Source organism: Barbus barbus, assembly GCF_936440315.1.
Source record: "Barbus barbus genome assembly, chromosome: 23".
In the NCBI taxonomy this organism is placed as follows: Eukaryota; Metazoa; Chordata; class Actinopteri; order Cypriniformes; family Cyprinidae; genus Barbus; species Barbus barbus.
In genome coordinates this window covers 13,639,610-13,661,677 of record NC_136751.1, presented here as the reverse complement: position 1 = coordinate 13,661,677, position 22,068 = coordinate 13,639,610, and the positions used below count along the sequence as shown (strand labels likewise).

At 35.9% G+C, this 22,068-nt stretch overlaps 2 protein-coding genes across 5 annotated transcripts in view; one reads left to right on the top strand and one right to left on the bottom strand.

Moving 5' to 3' along the window:
* Positions 1-13,151: 13,151 nt before the first annotated feature.
* Positions 13,152-14,904, top strand: LOC306843162 (translocon-associated protein subunit gamma). The gene is made up of 5 exons (XM_079374462.1): positions 13,152-13,408; positions 13,711-13,837; positions 13,967-14,065; positions 14,417-14,548; positions 14,639-14,904. The coding sequence occupies exons 1-5, from the start codon at positions 13,276-13,278 to the stop codon at positions 14,703-14,705; spliced, it is 558 nt and encodes a 185-aa protein (XP_079230588.1). The 5' UTR covers positions 13,152-13,275; the 3' UTR covers positions 14,706-14,904.
* A 4,098-nt stretch (positions 14,905-19,002) lies between these two features.
* kcnab1a (potassium voltage-gated channel subfamily A regulatory beta subunit 1a) overlaps positions 19,003-22,068 on the bottom strand; it is a gene marked incomplete at both ends in the record, with an annotated part of 151,253 nt that continues 148,187 nt past the window's right edge. For all 4 annotated transcript variants that reach the window (XM_079374456.1, XM_079374457.1, XM_079374458.1 and 1 more), the window contains 5 exons: positions 19,003-19,092; positions 19,168-19,256; positions 20,285-20,405; positions 20,561-20,655; positions 20,800-20,916. In XM_079374456.1, the coding sequence (XP_079230582.1) occupies positions 19,003-19,092; positions 19,168-19,256; positions 20,285-20,405; positions 20,561-20,655; positions 20,800-20,916 (512 nt within the window). The remainder of the gene's footprint in view (positions 19,093-19,167; positions 19,257-20,284; positions 20,406-20,560; positions 20,656-20,799; positions 20,917-22,068) is intronic.

Sequence of the window (22,068 nt, the reverse complement as noted above, 5' to 3'; positions counted from 1 at the left end):
TGTCTCTAAAAAGACAGCAGAGAGATTGGTAGCTTACCTGGCCCTGGCTTTGAGTGGATTTAAATCAATTAGGAATATGAAACTGAACTGTACATACTTTTAATTCTTCAAATAACCACTGCTTTCGTTTCATTTAATATAGCAAACTCCATTTTAACAGTTGACATTGACACCACTAGAATGAATCAAGCATTAGAAAAGAATACTGAAAGGGCATTTTCTTGACATGTGAGCTGAACCAACCCTTGATGACACATTAACCCATGAACCTGATGACAGACCTTTTGTTATCTCAAACCCAGAGTTGCTATGAAATTTTCAAAGAAACCTACAGAGAGGAAAAATATAGATATTCAAAATTAGGTCTCCACATGATGTATTAGATAATTTAAGGACCACTCACTATCTGGATGGCGCCATTGTTTGTTTAGGGAAATGCCATAACACCTTGACTTTCATTTCTCCATATGCACATTCATAAAGTGGTTATAGGAAAGTTTACAGACACTCAATGACTACAAGCATTGATATGATCATGAGTCTGCTATTTTCCTTACTCTGTAAGGCAGTGAGGCTGTGAGGCTCTTAGGTTTCCTTTCTGTCCCCCAGGTGAATAAGGGGGCCCTATGTTCTATTTTCTGTTCATGACTGGTCCTCCTGTGACAGGGGTTGCAGTACGTGGATGCCTTTTCCCGTCATCTGCTAGGAATGTTTCTTTTACACCACTCGGCGCTCAACTGATTGTGAAATGTACACAAACTATGAGTAGCTTGGTCAACAAACACATATACAGGGTCTGCTTGTCAGCCTGATGGTGTGGTTTAAGGGGAACCTCCATGGCCAAATCCATCCCTGTCTAAACCGTTCTAAAAAACTAACTAAAAAAAGACTGAAATAACCTTCTCTTCCAGACAATGTGCTGTCATCCCTATTGATATAAGGTTGCATTTACCTGTCTGGGCTTCCTTGAAATAGAATTGACAGATCCAGCGTTGTTCAGGGACTAAAATGTCTCCCGTTTTCGATATCTGAGGCAGCGCTTTCTCACTCCGAATATCCCCCTGGACCCCTGCGGGATGCTCCAAGACACTGAGATATGAGCTGTCTGCTCTTAAGTTCCGCAACAGATTCTAACAAGCTCTATCTGACACACGCAATGGAACGGGGTATCAAGACGAAGCTGAAAACCAGCTAAAAAGAAATAAATAATGGTCACAGAAGACAAAAAGATACGAGAAGATGTTAAGGAGATGATGTCTTATGTGGAAAAAGATTTCTGGATGAAGCAACGAAAATATATTTCCATATTTCCTGAAAGGGAAACAGATTCATGGAATGCCGGGTAGAAAGGAAACTGAATGAACCCCAGATGGACAACATGCTGGAGATGTGAAGCAAAAATGGGCTGTTGCCACAGCAAAGTTTTCTGGTCGCTTCCTCTTCATAACGGTGTCAACTGACCGCAAGCCTAATGCAATTCAGGAATTTTTTAGGACTGGGAATTACTCAAACCGGTTTTTAAAAGCAAGAGGGCTGACACACTTTGAGCCGTGTTATGATTTAACAGGATAAATGTAATGATCACAGGATCAGATTAGAATAATAAGTGCCTGATGCATCCTGTGACCCTTTATGAAACATTTTGTCTCCATCACATGGCTTCATATACAGAACTAATTAGAGCAACCGTCAGGTCAGGAGTGGTGTAATTTAATAATGCAGTACATCTGATAACACACACCTCTTGAGCCCTGAAGGATTACGTCACACAAAGCATGATCAAGATTTGCAAAGGAGATCAACATGTTCCGGGAAACCAAACAGAGAAAGCAATCCTGCCATCTATTGGTGATTTGGAATGGGGAGGGGGGGGGGGGGGGGGGGGGGGGGGGGGGTGTGCAATGATGTCTCTTAATGTTTCAGCATCGTTTCTAGAGAGGTTTCTAAATGCTTCAGTTCCTATCCTCCTCTAACTCATCTAACCATAACCAGAACACATCTATCGGATGGTTATAAATCTTTATTCAGGATATTTTTGATTGAATTCTGCAATACATCGCTCACTGCATTGAAAAGTGTTTCATGAGTGTTTTTAATTGGGTCTTGGGCAGCTTATATTAACATGCAGGAAACCTGTTTGTGGATGAAAGGGAATGTCTGTGCGGTATTCCAAGAAAGCGCTAACACGATAAAGATGCTGCAGCTACTGGCACGTTAAGAAAGTGTATGATATGCAGCTGCTTAAGGCTTGCCTATAGACACTGAAGCATCTGGAGTACAGATGTAAGTCTGGGTGTGTTTTTTCACCTCTTCTTTTAGGCTCAAAAGTTGTGCCAGAGCCAAACTCAGGAAGCATTTTAATTGATAAAAATTACTGTGCACATCATTTTGCCAATTTTTCTTATAAATGTTTACATCTCAAATTAATAGTGAAAGCACGCCCATGTTATTTTATTTTTATACTATTATATTATAAATTAGCTTTTATTTTTATATTTTCATGTTCATTTTCAAAAAGTTTTTTTTTATTTTAATCTTCTTGCCATTTTAATTGGGTTTTGCTCCTTTTAAATATTACAATTTAGGTTTCATTTATTTTTGTTATCATTTTGTTACGTTTTAGTTCTGTTTCATTATTATTATCACTTTGGTAATGTGCACTGTGAAGATCTGATGAAAGGCTCACATTCTTTTTACATCTCACATTTCATGCTTTTGGTAGGCTACATGTCACGTAAAATGGGTTCCCCAAGTGGTACTTAACCCCCCTCCTTCTACGTCCCACATTATCTGGCTCCCAGGCTTCCTCTCTGCCCATATGCAAGCACGTAACCGACAATGGGATACATGCATATATAGAAACACACCCACGCTTGCCTTGTTGACACAACTCCACATACACTCCTCACTTCCTATTCACTAATCTCTCTTGTGCGCACCAACAAGTAATGGAAACTGCTGCCAGCTCAAAACGGTTCCATAACTAAATCTGTCATTTGCATTTTTGTTGAAACTTGTTCCCACATACGGATATTAAAATACTTAATAGGTCATTAGTGAGCCATTTGCAATATGGGATTTGGTGGTTAGATGAGACAAAGACAGAAGATTTTGGACAACATTTAAAATTACTGTATGGTGCTAGTTTCACCATACATAAAATATGGTGCTTGTAGACACAATTCCATGTAAAAAAATTAAAATAAAATGCAAACCTTATTTTGAATTTCTTTTAAAAATAGCTTTTAAAATAAAAATATTATTGTAGTATCTAATTCTTACAGCATAATGTAAATATTAGAGAGCAAAATTGCATGTATAATTTGTCATTTGTAGTTAGTTAAGACTTTTCAATATATAAAAACCAAAGATTCAAATATTGGTTATTTGGAAATAATTAGATATTTGGACAATTTGCAATCCTGAAGTCCCATACAAACATTTATTTATACATATATATATATATATATATATATATATATATATATATATATAACCAGCCAGAGTGGTTTCAAGTTCATTTCAAATAAAGTAAATAGACATCAACAGAGTTCAGAAGGAGGGGGAGGATTTGAGAGTGCAAGTTCATAATGAGGTTTGGGAGGAGCAGCTTGAGAGCATGTGCAAGGTCAATAAATGTATGACATATATTCAAAACACATCAAATACAGCTCTCCAAAATACGCAACACAAGGTCTTTCCCTCAATGCAGCAGATAATGAACAGAGCACTCATTCATCTCATTATAGTACACATGCCAACCTGCATTCATGTAGTGTACTTAACAGTCTACAGCAAATGAGAGGCAGTGGTAGGCCTACTTCATTACGATCCTTGGTGTTGATTCATTGAGAGCAAACGTGACATACAAGCTCCATCGCCTTTGGCATGGTCACACCAGAAAAGCAAATCTTTCAAATGTTGAAAGGGGATTTTCCAGCCTTTGAATGTTGGGAGAGTAAAACTGTAAATATGCCACATCTGGACATACAAAGGTTTTCTACATAATGAGAAATAGCTTTAAAGTATTATAATTTAAACACAAGACAAAACAAAACTAGAGGACTGTTGACTGCTGTACTATTGTCATTTATATGATGCCGCAAAAATAGCCTTTTGTTACTACACAGCCTACATTTCTGTTTAGCTGAATTATGAAAGAACCCCCAGCATGACAAATAACATCTGGAAAAATAGTTGTTTTTTTTAAATATGTATTCTTTTGTACCATTGCTACCTTCAAGTGTAGGCCTACCTGAGAAACCCGTACCTCAAAGTGGGACATTGGCAAGCATTCAGGTTGAAAACACAACACAGAAGTATCCTAAACAAAACACGTTAATTATATTGTGAACAAAAAAACCAAATGATTATATCTGAATTCAGAACAATGAAGAAATATTCACTTCTATTACTTACTTACCCATGGTAGACCTATCACAACTATACGTGAAGCAAACAGTGAAAGTTGAATGATAAACACCATTAGCTACCCGCTAGTCGTAACGCAACAAATACTGTTTCCGATTCCAATCCTCCACTTTGTTTCAATTGAGAATAGAATCTCATTCTTAACAGCAGTTTATGAGCACTATTCATTTATAGCATACCTTTAAGCTAAGCTTTTCAAAAGCTTACAAGCAACATGTGGTAGCGCTCATGTGCGGTCAACTCATAAATACAATCTTTGCAACATGACGTGATGCTACTTTCATCGAAAAAAAAAAAAGTCAAAGATGGGAATTTCCAATTTGAAATGTCCCACTTCTGACCTTTAGTGCATTCCAGTCAATCACACCACAAGATGGCACCATCAACAAGAACATTCTTTGACATACAAACAATTCTATAGTATATTTATTGTATTTTGCATCTTCATACAATTCATACAGCAAACTACATAAAAGTTCCACATAACCCAGCTCCACGCTATGCTCGTATGCTTGTGGGAATGACGTCACACCTGAGTGTTCACTCATGTTAGCATTAGAAGTGTTAGGAAAAACAGAGCCATTACACCATTACACATACACGTTAGCAACATGTAGAACACGTTAGCAGTAATGAGTGTAGGCTATGACTCAGTAATGACATAAAGTGAAGTGAAGTGACATGTGGCCAAGTATGGTGACCCATATTCGGAATTTGTGCTCTGCATTTAACCTATCCAAGTGCACACACACACACTGTGAACACACACCTGGAGCAGTGGGCAGCCAATGCTGTGGCGCCCGGGGTGCAGTTGGGGATTCCGTGCCTTGCTCAAGGGTCTCACCTCAGTCGTGGTATTGAGGGTGGAGAGAGCGCTGGACATTCACTCACCCCCCACAGACAATCCCTGCCGGACCTGAGACTCAAGCCCACGACCTTTGGGTTACAAGTCCGACTCTCTATCCATTAGGCCACGACTGCCCCAAACATGGTAATATAACAGAAGTTTTATAAATATTACAGTATTTATAGCTTTCTCTTGAATTCTCAACTTGGGGGTGAACGAATCAGACCGAGTTCCCATTTGAAAAACCCAACATGGAGCTCTGAATTTCTACCTCTGATGACAAATTAAATGCAGCACAAGACCTCGATTAGCTGTTCATGTGCGTTTAATTGGGGTTGAAGCTAAACTCTATAGAACAGTGGCCCAGCAGGAGCAGGACTGGACACCCCTGATGTAGGCACAAGCCCACAGATAAAGCCAGCAACAGAGCCTTTGTATGACAGTTCAATGAACAAGTATATAATATTCATTTAGCCACTTTGTCGATTTTTGCTTCCAAGCAAAACCACAGAAAACCGTTGTGTGTGGGCAATAATGGTGTTATTAAACAAATGAATCAGTGTTTTTTAGTCAGCGAATGATTCAACGACTCACCCTGCACACAAAAAAAGTCACTTATCACCACCTATTGTAACCTACATAAATAAGCACTAAAAAAATCCCCATAACTAATACACAGACTGACAGCCTGTCTGGACACAGACAAGTGAAGAGTGAAAAGGAACTAAGGCATATTATTTTAGGTCAAAACAATGGTTGTTCATTTTTCTGAGGTGAAACTTTAACAAAAGTATGAACTTTCTTGTACTGAAAACGCAGAAGGAAGTGCATACGTCAAAGAGTAGTTTACATACATTACCTTCAAAGGTCCTCCAATATAAATTTATCAAGAAATGTACCATTATGTTTAATGTGGTATGCATTTATGCTCTTTTATACATATTTGCACACAGTCGCATTGAAGTAGTTTGAGTGTTGACCAAACCTTCAAACTGGAGGGCTTAAATTCAACAAACACTACAAACCTATCTGTGATTTATTTCATAGCATCATATTTAATTTTCCAACCCAGTCTTTTTTGCCATATGAAGTCACACGGATTCTGCATGTGTCTGTTTATGCACGATATGCGTTTGTTCAGCATATTGGCCACATAATAATAGCTCACACAAAACCATATGTTCTTCTTTCCTCATGTATCTTCAAAGATGCACAAACAGTGAAGTCATTTTGGGCACACAAACTTTGATGACCGTAATGTCAAGCTAACTCAGCAGTCATTATTTCCTCCTCTTTCTGTCTCTTCTTCAGTATTTGTTCTGGTGTTTCCTTAGATGAAAAGGTCAATTTTAAAGTCAAAAAGCAGCTGAGTTTTTATTTTTTTATTTAACCCACCACCTCCGCTTTTTGTTGGAGTCCCTGCTGTGTTGTTTTTGCTGTTTGAGTGGTCACACCAAGTTTGTTTTTCCATCTCCCGTGTTCTTCCCACGCAGGGTTGACGCTACACAAAACGCAGTGACCTTTCAGATGCAGATAGATGAATGAGCTTTCCTCTCCTGCCAAAATGTCAATTTCTTGAGGTGTTCTTTCCCTTTCTTTTGTAACCCTCAAGCCTTTGGCCTCAGGCTAAGCATGTGTGCTTCTGAAGAACATCATGACCCATATTACAAACAAAAACCATTTCAGATTCTGATTTAGTATTGACTTCCATAACAGGATGCAGTTCTTGAGTAACATCATGAATGATACCTTAAATTGTACTTTTAGTTGAGGAAATGTATGCTTTTTTGAGAAATTAGGCATTTTTGTCTTAGGACTTTTGTCTAGCAGATGATTAAACTTGATAAAACAGTTACCAGTTAACTGTTATATCAAAGCACAAACAATCACTCTGCATAGAATGACATAGAAATACCATGGAAAACACCCAGAATACTAGAAAAGATTTAGTATTTTTACATAAATTTTACAGGAAACAGATTACTATAAACTTCAGTAAAAAAAGAATGTTGCTTAAAGGATTAGTTCACTTTAAAAAAACTTTTGCTGATAATTTACTCACCCCCATGTCATCCAAGATGTCCATGTCTTTCTTTCTTCAGTCGAAAAGAAATTAAGGTTTTTGATGAAAACATTTCTCCATATAATGGACTTCATTGGGACCCAAACGGTTCAAGGTCCAAATGACAGTTTCAGTGCTGCTTCAAAGGGCTTTAAATGATACCAGACGATGAATAAGGATGTTATCTAGCGAAACGATCGGTCATTTCAAAAATAAATAAAAAAGTTTAAGTTTTATAAGCACAAATGCTCGCCTTGCTCTGTTCTGTGATGCGCGTTCGTGACGTCACGTAATATGCAATTACATTGAAAAGGTCACGTTTGACGTAAAATCCAAAATGTTCTTTTAGGCTTTTTAATATTAAAACACCCAGGATACGCACACGAAATGGGCATTTTAAACCATAAACTGACACAAAGACATTTGAATATGTGTATATGGTCCTCCTTCCGCACATTTGTAAACACTGACTCGGTACTTCCGCCTAAGTCAACCGTGACCTTTTCAACGTCATTGCGTATTACGTGACGTCACGAACGCGCATCACAGAACAGAGCAAGGCGAGCATTTGTGCTTATAAAACTTAAACTTTTTTATTTATTTTTTAAATGACCGATCGTTTCGCTAGATAAGACCCTTATTCATCGTCTGGTATCGTTTAAAGCCCTTTGAAGCAGCACTGAAACTGTCATTTGGACCTTGAACCGTTTGGGTCCCAATGAAGTCCATTATATGGAGAAATGTTTTCATCAAAAACCTTAATTTCTTTTCGACTGAAGAAAGAAAGACAGACATCTTGGATGACATGGGGGTGAGTAAATTATCAGCAAAAGTTTTTTTTAAAGTGAACTAATCCTTTAACAGTTAAACACTCCACTTAAATATTTTGTGTTGTTGTGTATTGGTTGAATCTATCGAAAATGGAAACATTAAATGTACTCAAACATCTTGTAGCTAACTGCTAGTTTGCAATACCACACAAGTCTTTAACTTGCAAAAACTGTGCTATTGCTGTTTTTTAAACAAAGAATCATATCATTCTTTGGCCTATCCTTGACCTATACAGGTTTTACTCCTCAACAAACTCATAACAGAAACCCTTTTAAATCAGCATAACAGAACATTAAACACTAACAGATCTCGTGCAAAACATTAACACTTCATTTCAACATTTCCTATCCTTTCAGAGTCTGAAGCAAAGCATAAGTACTAAAAATCAGCTGTAACTCATTTTGTTCTGTTTAATACAATCAATTACTGTGTTCAAATAACATTTGAGTTTAATATTTGAGTGAAATGCACTAGTACATGTGACTGTTTGGTTTATTTATCACAATTTTGAAAGGAACTCTTACAGTTTGTGTTTTATAATTTTATGAATATCTGAAACATTTGTGGGTCTGGGACAAAACGCACGTGCACGATTATGCATCTTAACTAAGCCAGCACATGAGCGTAACGATTAGTAAAGGAGTTCACCCAAAAATGAAAATTCTGTCATCACAACCAAGCCCTGGCTGACACAACCAAGTTTTCTGATCTCCTATTTCTTTGCTTTTTGCACAGTCATGATGGTTTCATCTGTCTTTCTGAATAGCGTAACCTGTTCACTACAAATCTTGTTTTTTCATTAATGTTGCATTTGGCAATCTACCATTTATAAATCCTGCCATGCCTGCCATTTTAAATACGCCCTAGATCTAAAAATGGCAAGAGAACAAGCAAGCCCTACTGACAAATACACAACGCTGTCAGCACAGTCATCATATGCAACCTCTTAAAGTCAGGTGCTTTCGGATCAAAGCACCGTCACATGCATAACTGGCTGCCACTGAATGGATCCACCCATTCTCTAGAAAGAGTTGCAAATGTGATCAAACCAGCTGCCATGACTAGGCTGCTATCATTCTGATGTCAAATAAAGAAACAAACCCTGAGGTCTACACCCATTTCATAACTGCCCTTTGTTGACCGGGGAAACCCAGGATGCCTTTACCTGAACTTTGCCCTGACTAGTGTCTCCCTCGTGCTTTCTGCTTTCCTTTATCATTTACAACCATTGAGCAATGCCATGTACTGTCGGCTAGTTCTCAATTCACTTTCATTCTCATTTCTTTCTCTCCTCACAATTATTACTTTATCATCTGTGCTTTTGGCTTTCCAAACCAAGCTCAAAGTTGTCGTTATGTAAATGTCATTAAGTTATCCGGTGACTTGGTGGTAAAGAGTGTAATTTAATCTCCTATGTAGAGTACAACAATTCACCAGTTCCAGGGTACTTAAAATCTCAGCTCAGTGTCCATAAAAAATGACCTGTTCCAAACTTCTCTTCACAGAAATATGATGTCTCAGACATAAAAAAAAAAAAAAAATCTGCTTTTCTCAGACATTTATGCTAGTTGGCTGGCAGGCTGAGTTTCTTCCCTAAAGAAACCGAATGATACTTCAGTCGCTGTTGAGTTGAAAAAGAAAAGTAGACAGAGATACACCATTGTCTCAGTAAGCCTTTCTACATTGTGATTCAGCAATAAAAGTCTACCTTTGTTGTATTATGAATTAAATTTCAGACAATACTTGAAAACCTGTCAGTGTCACATTTTTTTTTTTTTTTTTTACAGCCTGTCCTGGGCAGGAAAAGTTAGGATCAGGTTTTTAAAAAAATTAAAATTTAATCTGCAGTGTATCAATTCACAACAAATGAGGTAAAGCAAGACTGAAACTTGCCTGTTTAGAGCACTTAACAACAAATATAGAACCGATCTAATGAACATATACACCTATGCCTACTCATTTGTGAAACAATTTGAGCCTTTTAAATTAAAAAAATTTAAGCAAGAATTAATATAGCCTATAGTTTAGGACATAATCCTAATATTTGTATTCTCTTAAATTCTTCCAAATAATACATGTTTACTATTTAATAAAGGCGCATTAATTCATTAAAACAGTTCAGACTAAAAAAACAATCAAACAAAAACATTATGTAATTTGAGATATAGCCTCATAAAACAAAATGAATGTTAAATGTGTCATATTAATTAGCTAATATAGGCTAGCATCTAATAAGTGATTTGTTTAGGGCACGATTTCTGAGTTAATGAACTAATTCAGATTAATCTGAACTAATGTCATGTAGGCTAATACTTATCCTACTAAGATAATGACAAAGGAATTACATGGTCTCATTACCATATATATGTATATATGTGTGCGTTTGTGTGTGTGTGTATGTATGTATGTATATATGTATACATGTATATATGTGTATATATGTATGTATATGCTCATTACCATAATCAAACGTTCTTTAACTTTTCCGTAAACTTTAATATGTGTCTCCATCTAGTGGTCAACGAATATCCCTGCTGTAAAAAACAATAAAACCCTGCCCAAAACACAATAGAAAATGTAATGGATTTAATGGTTCTAATGGGAATTGTATTGGTTTTAATGGAAACTATAATGGTGACTACTGGTATGTGATGGATTCTATTGGTGGGATATTAAATCCTATTGGAAAAATGCCCAAAACACACAACAAAGAGGAATTTTGCAATGGTTTTACTGGAAAAAGCTAATGGTTTATAATGGTATTTTAATGGAAACCATTAGAATTTCTGTGATGGTTTCTATTGAGCTTACATGCGTATATATATATATATATATATATATATATATATATATATATGTATGTATGTTTATAAAATGTATTTTTTATTATATTCAAGTTCAAGTTTATTTGTATAGCGCTTTTTACTATCTCTACTATCTCTATTTTACAGCTCTACAGGAAATTAAATTTCCACAATATATTTATATATTGCAGAACCTTAATATATTTAACTTATGGCAAAATTTGGTAATTTTGTATGTTGTCTGAGCGTTGGCATCATCTGAGGGGTTGGCATTATCTTTCCTCAGGTGTTCGGTCATCTCAGATCATTTAAGGGTTGGATCCAGACTGAAGCTTCTGTCATTCCTAGTTACCACAGGATGAATAATTGTTTGAAAAAGCTCTACCTCCTTTAGTGGACTTTGCTATCCTAGGTACTATCAAAAGTCCAGAGTTTTGCGACCTTAGGGAGCAGGTTGGATTGTAGCGTGATAGAAGACAAGTTAGGTACGCAGGAGCTAAACCATTTAGGGCCTTATAGGCAAGTAATAATATTGGTAAATGATACGGAACTGAATAGGTAGCCAGTGCAGAGACTGTAAAATTGGGGTAATATGATGATATTTTCTTGATCTGGTAAGAACTCTAGCCGCTGCATTTTGGACTATCTGTAGCTTGTTTATTGAAGATGCAGGACAACCACCTAACAGTGCATTACAATAGTCCAGTCTAAAGGTCATGAATGCATGAACTAGCTTTTCTGCATCAGAAACAGGTAGCATGTTTCGAAGCTTGGCAATGTTTCTAAGATGGAAGAATGCTGGTTTTGTAACATGGGAAATATTCAAAGGACAAGTTGCTGTCTAATATAACACCCAGATTTTTGACTTTAGAGGATGTAACAGTACATCCGCCTAGTTGCAAATTGTAATCCAAGAGATTCTGTGTACTGTTTTTTTTTTGGTCCAATAAGTAATATCTCTGTCTTATCTGAATTTAATAGGAGGAAATTATTGGTCATCCAATCTTTTACATTTTTTACACAATCTATTAGCTTAGATAGTTTAGAAGATTCATCTGGTGTTGTTGAGATATATAGTTGAGTATCATCAGCATAACAGCGAAAACTAATCCCGTATTTTCTAATAATATTACCAAGAGGCAACATGTATATTGAAAATAGCAGAGGACCTAGGACAGATCCTTGTAGTACTCCATACTTTACTGGTGATAATTGAGATGACTCCCCATTTAAATGAACAAAGTGGTAGCGATCGGACAGGTAGGATCTAAACCATCTTAAAGCCTGCCCTTGAATACCAGTATAGTTTTGTAATCGATCTATGAGTATATCATGGTCTATAGTGTCGAACGCCGCACTAAGATCAAGTAATACTAGCAATGAGATGCAGCCTTGGTCTGAAGCAAGAAGTAAGTCATCAGACCATGATCGATTACAAAACTATACTGGTATTCAAGATCAGGCTTTAAGATGGTTTAGATCCTACCTGTCCGAAACCTGACTGAAATTCTTCATAGAGATCATTAATACACACACACACACACACACACACACACACACACACACACACATGTTGGTTTTTGTGGTTTATGGGGACTCTCCATAGGCGTAATGGTTTTTATACTGAACAAACTGTGTGAGCTATTGCCCTACACCAACCCTACACCTAAACTTAGCCCTCACAGGAGACATTGTGCAGTTTTAGATTTTCAAAAAAACACCATTTAGTATGTTTTTTAAGCCTTTTGAATTACGGGGACATAGGCAGTGTCCTCATAAACCACCTTCATATTGTAATACCTCTGTCATACCCATGTCATTATACAAATTTGTGTCCTCATAAACCACATAAACATGCGCGCGCACACACACACACACACACACACACACACATATATATATATATATATATATATATATATATGTTTATTAATAAAACATACATTTTATCAAACTTATAGGGCAACTTATAGTTTTTTGTTGCTGTTATTGTTTTTTAGTTTGACAAGACTCAGTTACTACAGCTTGTATGGCAAAAAGGAAAAAACAACAACAACATAAGTGAGTAAATTATGATCGAAATTGAATTACGGGGTAAACTAATGCTGCAAATGCGGGTTCTCCTCCCGTACACTAGACGGCAGCAGCTCCGCGAGACTCCTTGACCTCTGCCCCTGAGCGCATCAATTCTACGTCACTGTATGTGCTGACGCGGCGTAAGCGCTTCATCCATTCGGATCACATACGTGTCTGTCTCTTTCTCTCAAGCCAGGAATCGCAGAGGAGCGCAGCCCAGAGACATGGCACCCAAAGGCGGCAGCAAACAGCAGTCAGAGGAGGATCTTCTCCTGCAGGACTTCAGCAGGAACCTGTCAGCGAAATCTACGGCGCTGTTCTACGGCAATGCGCTAATCGTGTCCGCTATCCCCATCTGTAAGTTCCTTATCTGTTCCAGCTAATGAGACTCTCAGCATTCCTCCTGAAGTATAGGTTGATCCTCAAAAGTGAGCTACCTACCCTGTTCTATTCTATTCTATTCTATTCTATTCTATTCTATTCTATTCTAAAGTGTAGCTAAGTAACGTTAACGTTAAGTAGATTCTCACTTAAAGCGTTTATGCAACACTTTATTTGTTGACCTGACTGTTATTCTTTCACTTATTCATTGTGAATAAATTGTCTTTAAAATGATTTTGTTCTGACCTGGTTCTTGCATATGTATTGTTGTGTAACAGGGCTGTTTTGGAGGATCTGGCATATGGATCTGGTCCAGTCTGCAGTGCTGTATGGAGTCATGACTTTAGTCAGCACCTACCTGGTTGCCTTTGCTTACAAGAACGTCAAATTTGTCCTCAAGCACAAGTAAGAATATCTAAATGAAACCTCACACATTGTTTCAATGTATTCTTTTTTCTCTGTTTTCTGAGACTCTTTTAGCTTTTGTCAGCTTTACTTGAAGACTGAGTTAATAATCTTGTACTTGACTTTCAGGGTCGCTCAGAAACGTGAAGACGCCGTGTCCAAGGAAGTGACCCGCAAGCTCTCTGAGGCCGACAACCGCAAAATGTCCCGCAAAGAGAAGGACGAGAGGTGTATATATAGTATTGTGTTCATTACTTTAAATAGCCTTTATTTTTAGTATTCTTAGTTTTTTATATTTTTATATAGTTTTGGTTTATTTCTTTTTCTTTTTATTTCACTTTTAGTAATTCTAGTACTTTAATTTGAGTTTATTTCAGTTCTAGTACTCAAAGCAGCAGTTTTTGTTTTTAGTCTTGTGTAATTTTTTAAATTTCAGTTACCGATTTGTTTTTATTTTTAATAGTTTTTGTTTTAGATAAAAATGACAACACTGGTAACAATGATTGATCTGCTTAAATATGCCTCAGAACATGCTTATTTTGGAAGTTCTCTGTTGCTAACAGCGAGTCTTTGTTGTAGGATCCTGTGGAAGAAGAATGAGGTTGCTGATTACGAGGCCACCACTTTTTCCATCTTTTACAACAACACTCTGTTCCTCTTGATTGTCATCATTGCCTCTTTCTTCTTGCTGAAGAGCTTCAATCCAACAGTGTAAATTTACTGTAATATTTAATCTTTGTGTCTGTTGAAGCCTACTGATTGGTCCAGATGTCTAACATTTACTTTATATGTTTGTCACAGGAACTACATTCTGTCCATTAGTGCCTCTTCAGGTCTGATCGCCCTGCTCTCCACGGGGTCCAAATAAAAGACTGATTGCATTAGGAGGAGAAGATTGAGGAACAAACAAATGAGAGGATTATGGGATTGGGGGTGGGGGCATCTTTTAGGAGGGCGTTTATCATTTCATCTGTTAAAGTTTCATGAAATTCATGATTGGTTAAGTCCTTTTTTTTGTCTGGTCTTCTCGTTTTTGTTTTGTACCAATAAAAGACTCTTTACTCATGTATTTTGTCATATTATTATATTTTAATATAAGGAATGTGGAGGATAATGTGTTAGATATCAGTAAAAAAAATATTCTAAGGATACAACATAGTTACTTCTCCTGTAAATAATAGCTTTTCTGATACCAGTAAGACAAATAATTACAATAGAACAAGATGCAAATGCAAGAAAATTAATCAAATGTAATAAAAAAAAACAACAACAGTAGTTTCGACTTTAATTTACTATACATTAAGGCTATGTGTATATTTTCAGTTTTATTCATTGGAATGCACTTGGCGAAGAGAGCAATGAAATACAATGTCATTTCCTCATAAGCATCCATCACTCCATTAGCTGTTCTTGCAATAGGATCTTTTTTATTGCTGTGAATATTAATGCAAAAAAATACACATTTTATAATCAAGTTTTCAAAATATTTAAAATTTGAAAATGTTTATACATACTTTATAAAACTTAAAGTCTCTTCTTTGGATCCTGCAGGTAATCACATTTACCTGATGCTATCTACTACTAAACACATTTCCTACCCGTTAGGCTTTAAACTTGACATGAAATTCATGAAAAATGTATTTTTATTTAATTTTAAGTTAGTTTACACCAGAATTATTGTATTATTGTTTACATGTGAATTCAGACTCTCCTGCTATCTAACTTTGAAATGAATCATAAAGACTGGGTCACATGACCATGAACAGTTACTAAGTTCCTGACCATCACGTGTTCACTTTTCGAATGGACTTGTGAAAGGGACCTTAGTGAATGGGGATTAATCTTTATTTGGAATGCCCCTATAAATGGGTTCCCCTTCTTTTTTTTTTTTTTCCCGGCCTGTCAGTAACACAGATAACACATGACAGTACGTATGTGTAGCTATGCTATCATCATTCACAGCCTTTTTTTTTTTTTATATATATTTTTTTATATATATTTATTTATTTATTTTAATTAATTAATTAATTAAATTTTATATACCCTTTTATTTAACCATACTATGACCGACAAGACCAGGGGACAGAGAAAACAAGAGAGAGAAAGAAAAAAAATAAAATAAATAAATAATAATAATAATAAAAATAAAAAAATAATAATAATTATAATGATAATAATAATAATAATAATAAAAAAAAGGAATTAGAAAACAAAACAAACAAAAAAAAAATATATTGTGGATAAAGTCAACAGAGGAGGGGGAGAGAGAGAGAAAAAAAAAGAGAATGGGGGATAGAGAGAGAGAGGAAAAAAAAAAAAAAAAAAAAAAACTTCTTGAAGTGCCCCCCCTATATTACACTGCTCACTGGTATATTACACATGTAATATTATATTCCAAATAAGGAAACACGCATGGGTTTACTGGCCTTATGCATTTTTATTTCAAGCATATAATCTACCTCTATGTACTGTTTACATATTTATATTTACAGAAGTACACTGCTGCCATACAGGGAGAGAGATGCATGATATGATAAAAGACCCTGATGCAGAGATTCGGAACAGCCTGTGTGTCCAACAGCTCCTCTTTTCCCAGAAACAATGTTACAAACTTTAGAAAACAATAGTCACCGTGTGGTGTGATTTCTTCGTTTTTGTAAAAGACATCATTTACATTTGAGAAAAGCTCACAGTATTACACTCATGGACCCAAGGAAGAATGGGTAAGCCCTAATGTTCATGCAGGTGAGAATCAAGGCACTCCGCAGGGAGACTAAAGGTAACACTATGTACACAAGGATCTCATAAAGCCTTCTGTGTTTCTTTGAAGTTTCACACTTCATTTTTTTCTAAACAGAACCATCTTGTTTGCTCAAGCCAAATTCCAACTCATCTAAACATTCTGAGAATTGAAATACTACAGGGTAAAGCAGCTCATCTGTGTTTAAAATATCTAGGGCATGATAAAGTATGGCTTTCAAGTAGGGCGAGCAAGAGCTATGAAATCAAACATGAGGCACCGGCAAACAGTAAATCAGATTTGCTCCCATTATATCTAAATGCTGCCATGCATATTGGGAGCTCCTTGATTCTTAAAAGGGACAGTCCACCTCTAAATGAAAACTCGCCATTCACTGATCCTCAGTTATGTTTCTTTTTTTAGCATATCTTTATACATCAGTTTACAATGTTTTTGCCCATACAGTGAAGGTATATTGGGTCAGAAACAACAAGTGACCCAATGACTTTCATTTATTTATTTATTTTTTAAGCGAAGACAGAATTTTTTATTTTTTTGGATGAACTACCCTTGTGAAAAAGAAGACTTCATAATACTTTTAAAAAGAGTTCTTATTATGGAAATAATACACCTAAGAATATAAGAATATACTTAAGTGAACACTGAATGTAATATTTTTGGAAATTGATAATTTATTACAGCTTCAATTTTTATTAAATGCAGTTAGCTAAACTTTTGAGTGTTTTTTTTTTTTTATCCACTTCAACAGGACTTCAGTACATCTTTATTTGTCATTTCATAATTATTTCTTTTGTCTTTGAAATGTGGTTAAAGTGTACACTGTAAAAAAAAAAAAAAAAAGAAAGTTGGGCAAACTTAAAAGTTTAAGGCAACCAGCGTCAGCAGATTTTTGAGTTTTCTCAACTTCTTGTTTTAAGTTTATACAACAAAAATTTGAGGAATTTCCTAAAAAAATAAGTTGAGAAAAAAATCAGCTTGAACCTGGTTGCCTTAAACTTTTAAGTTCGCTCAACCTTTTTTTTTTTTTTTTTTTTTTTTTTTTTTACAGTTTAGCCTACTGTCAAATGTACTGACAAGCATTTATGGTAAACTAAAATATACTTTCATGTAATTTACATTGAAACCTATATATAATGTATATAAATATATATGTACTAAATACACATTTTTAATGATGAAGTACATTTCAAATAAAGTAACTTTAAATGGAATAACACTACACACTACAAATAACACACTACATTTAAACTTATAGTCAGTGCTTTAATATGTATAATATGTATTTATAAAATAAGTGTACTTCTTTTAAAGCACAACGACATATTAAAACAAACTGATTAAAAAATGTACTTTAAAGTAAATCCTTTCATGTGACATCTTAAAACTTAAAAAGTCTATTAAGAAACATGGTCATGAAAGTGTACTTTATGTTTTCTAGAAATACAGTTTATATATATATATATATATATATATATATATATATATATATATATATATTCTTTTAAAATTGGAAGCACACTAAAAGTGCACATCCGATACAATTTAACACACTTCTTTTTCACAAGGGTATCCTTTTAAGTTGTTTTCCTCTGAATATCTTCTATACTGTTTCTAAAAGGAAAAACAAGTCACTTATTTATAATCAAACATTCCCATGAACGCATTAGACTGCTGGCATAATATATTCTACGCATGTCAGATCAACTCTAATACTATATATTTAGACTGCAGTACCGATTGAGGTCGGTTTATAATACAGTTGCATGATCAGTAAGCATGTATTCATAGATTTAAGCTACCCTCGTTCAAGTAATTTCCTATGAGTCAGATGTGTGCATTTACTTATTTGTACCTTTGGCTCACATTATAAAGCAAACACGCATAATCTCTTTAAAATATCCCTCATAAAATATCAATACAGGCATTCTTGCACAGGCAAAACAGCTCGAATCTTTGTGAACGCACAATGTTCCACTGAGTCTGTGCTCTACAGTCTGTGAAACAGGTTTGCAGTTGTTGCGTTTGAACACAAGAGGGCAACATGCTCTGTTCCTCCACTCTGTGTACCGCCAGACATCCCGGTGGCTGATGGTTTTGAGAGCAGAGGCCAAGCATGGGTGTTTATAAGGTTCATAGATCACATTTGTGAGTGAAGCTCTCCTGCAAGGTGCCGTAAAACAAGGTGACACCTGGACACCAGTCAAGGGGATTCTTGCTGTGTTTGGGTGCAAAGGCACACTAGCAGAAACAGAGGGGATGCAGGTAAAGGTTATGGAGGACGGCACTCTAAGGCTTCAGAGAGAGGTCTGAATGATGATGAAAACAGATTCGGAGCAGGAACCACTAGGGCACGAACACTGCTACATACATATCTCTCTTCACCCTGAGCCTGTGTCCAGAGCCCCTAGGACCGATAGTCCTTCTTACTGTATGGCCTGTTCCCAAGTATATGATCAATGTCTGAGACCACGTGGGATGTCATCTTTGGAAGAACCTGAATGTGCAAAGAAGTTAGTCAGGGAACTTCTGGAAATGAATAGATGCATAGAAAGTCAATTAATTTCCTTACCTGTATGGCTCCCAGGTTTTCAGTTAACTGCTCTGCATTTGAGGTTCCTAGTAGTACTGAGCTCACTCCCTCGTTCCGCAGACACCAGGCTGGAAAGAAAAATTGAAAAAAGAAGTCTTTAAAACAATATACTCAGCAGATTACAAGTTGTGGACTTTAGGTGGCAAAATGGAACTAAAAGTAAGTCTGAATTGTAGTATTATGGTTGTGTTTGGTTGGCCAGCATAAGCAGTAGCCTCTGCTGGTAGATACTGTTACTACACCATTATGTGGTTAAAAATCATATTTCTTCATGTATGGCCATTCAAAAGTATTTCCCATGAGTACTGATTATATAAACATTACCTTTTAAAAGTTTGGGTTTTTGTCTATTATGCTCAACAATGCTATACATTTTATCAAAAACACAGTGATTATTACAATTTAAAATATTTGTGTATTCTTTTAATATTTTAAAATGTCATTTATTCTTGTGATGACAAAGCTGAATTTCCAGCCTTGCAGTCTTCAGGGTCGTGTTATTCCTCATTTAGAAAGCAGTTGTGTGATGCTTATTGTGCTTATTTTAAGGATTATTTGAGAGAAATAGAAAATTCAACATTTATTTGAAAATCTTTCGTAACTTAATATACAAAAGTGTCACAATGCTCCCCCATGGACAAAACACACATTGCTTTAAAATGGCTCCTACAATTATAAATGTCTTTGCTGTCACTTTTGAGTAATTTGATGTGTCCTGGCTGAATAAAACCATTCAACTCAATCAATCAAACAAACAAACAAGCAGTTAATTACTGACCCCAAATTTTGAACTGTACTGTAAATACAATAGGAGATTTTGTCAGTGAAAGATTTTGGCGGGCTCTTAAAAAACATGGAATAAACATGTTTTACCTATTGCAATCAGGAATGCTCACAAGAAATACTAACAAACAGCGTTTTTTTAAATATATATTTGTGCATCTTCTTGGTTGTGTCAGTGCAGCAAATTCTTTACAACACCTCTTCAGCAATGATTTAAGAACAAGAACCAAAAACTGCATGAGCTCTGCTAGCTCAAAAGCCTCGACTGACTGGTAAGACTACTCTGTAAAAGTGTCAATGGGATATTTCTTACCTACGGCCAGCTGAGGCAAAGTGCAGCCCAACTTCTCAGCAATATGACCGAGTTCTTTCAGCTTTGCCTGCTGCTTTCGTCCGTCATCACTGACTATCTTGTCTTTCAGCCACTGGTATGACTTCAAGTCAAAAAGACAAGAAAAGTAGACGAGTAGAGTAAGGTAGGGAGATACATGGCAGAAAATAAATATTTGAATTGTCATCATGTATATGCAGCAGTAAGTTTATAGAAACCTCTAGCAAATTATGATTAAATTTGCCTTTAACTTGGTACCTTCATAGCTGCCCTGGAGGATTCTGGGATACCGTTTTCATACTTTCCAGTGATGATCCCACAGGCCAAAGGAGACCATGTCATGGCGCCCACACCTACAGTCCCCAACAGAATCAAGGTAATATTTATGACCAAGATAAGCAGCTGCTATATGCTCTCGCTGATGAATTCTCTAAATTTGACAGTATCATATTCACTGAGATTGAGTGAGTAAATGATGATTGATGACTGACACCTACCTATCTTATGGTAGAGCTCAGGCAGCTGCACCTCGACCTTCTCCCTCTGGAAGAGATGATACTCTGCCTGCTCACACACTGGAGGAATCAGATTAAACTGCCTCGCTACAGAATATGCTTCCTAGAAAGAGAAAATAATATTTACATTACACTTTCATATCAAAATATATAAAGTATGTACAGTATATTTGTAATAGCTAGAATTTCAATATATGACCTACACATTCTTATAATTTGTCCAATCGACCATCAGATACTGCAGATATTACACTTGCTGGTTTAGTATAAAATATTTGTAGAAATGCTTGTTTTCGTGAGCTTATGTTGGTTTAAAATACTTATTTCTGTCCTTCAGTTTGAAAGTTCACATTTTCATTATAGCTGATAGGTAGAGAGTGAACAATAAAACCACAAGACAAGACTGAAAGGTTAAAAAATGTGTTCTCGTATACAGTAGGCTACTGTTCAAAAATGTTGGTCTATAAGATACTTTTGAAAGAAGTCTCTTTGCTCAACAAAGCTGCATTTGTTTGATCAAAAATACAGTAAAAACAGTAATATTGTGAAATATTATTTCAATTTAAAATTAGATGAGTAAAGTTTGTGAACAAACTTAGAAGTTGGCTTGGAAAAGCCTAGCCTGAACGTTTGAAGCAGTTTTAAAAGCTTGAAGTTTGAATGTTTAGATAGATTGGACAGATGATTTAGCACATTGCTTGCATGATTTAACACATTGCTAGCATGATTTAACACATTGCTAGCATGTTTTAGCATGATTAGCATGTTGCTAACCTGTGTCTAGCATATTGATAGCATGTTGCTGGCATGTTTAGCATATGGATAACATGTTTTAGTATGCTGCTTAGTATGCATGATTTTATCATGTAGTCCTAGGATATTCATTAAGCTTTAAGAGTGATAGACAGCACACATTAGAAGTCTTATTGTACAAAAGAGGTGAAAGTCAATGGGACTTAGTTTTGACAATAGTTTTGATCATCTATTTAATGACAATCATAAGTCCAATCAGTTAGAAAAGATATAGCAACCCAAGTCAGACCAGTCTGAAGGCCACCCAAATAGAACCAGTCTTTTTCTATAATAATGATGGAACTGTTCGATAGCTTTTCTGTTGTCAGGTCTTTAGGTATGTACCTATAGAAACTGACATTTAGTATACCCTGAGAAATACTGACTGTAATAAAAGTGACAGCTAGTCCTGGTCTCCCCTCTATACAGTCTATATTAATATCACACGACCGATGATAA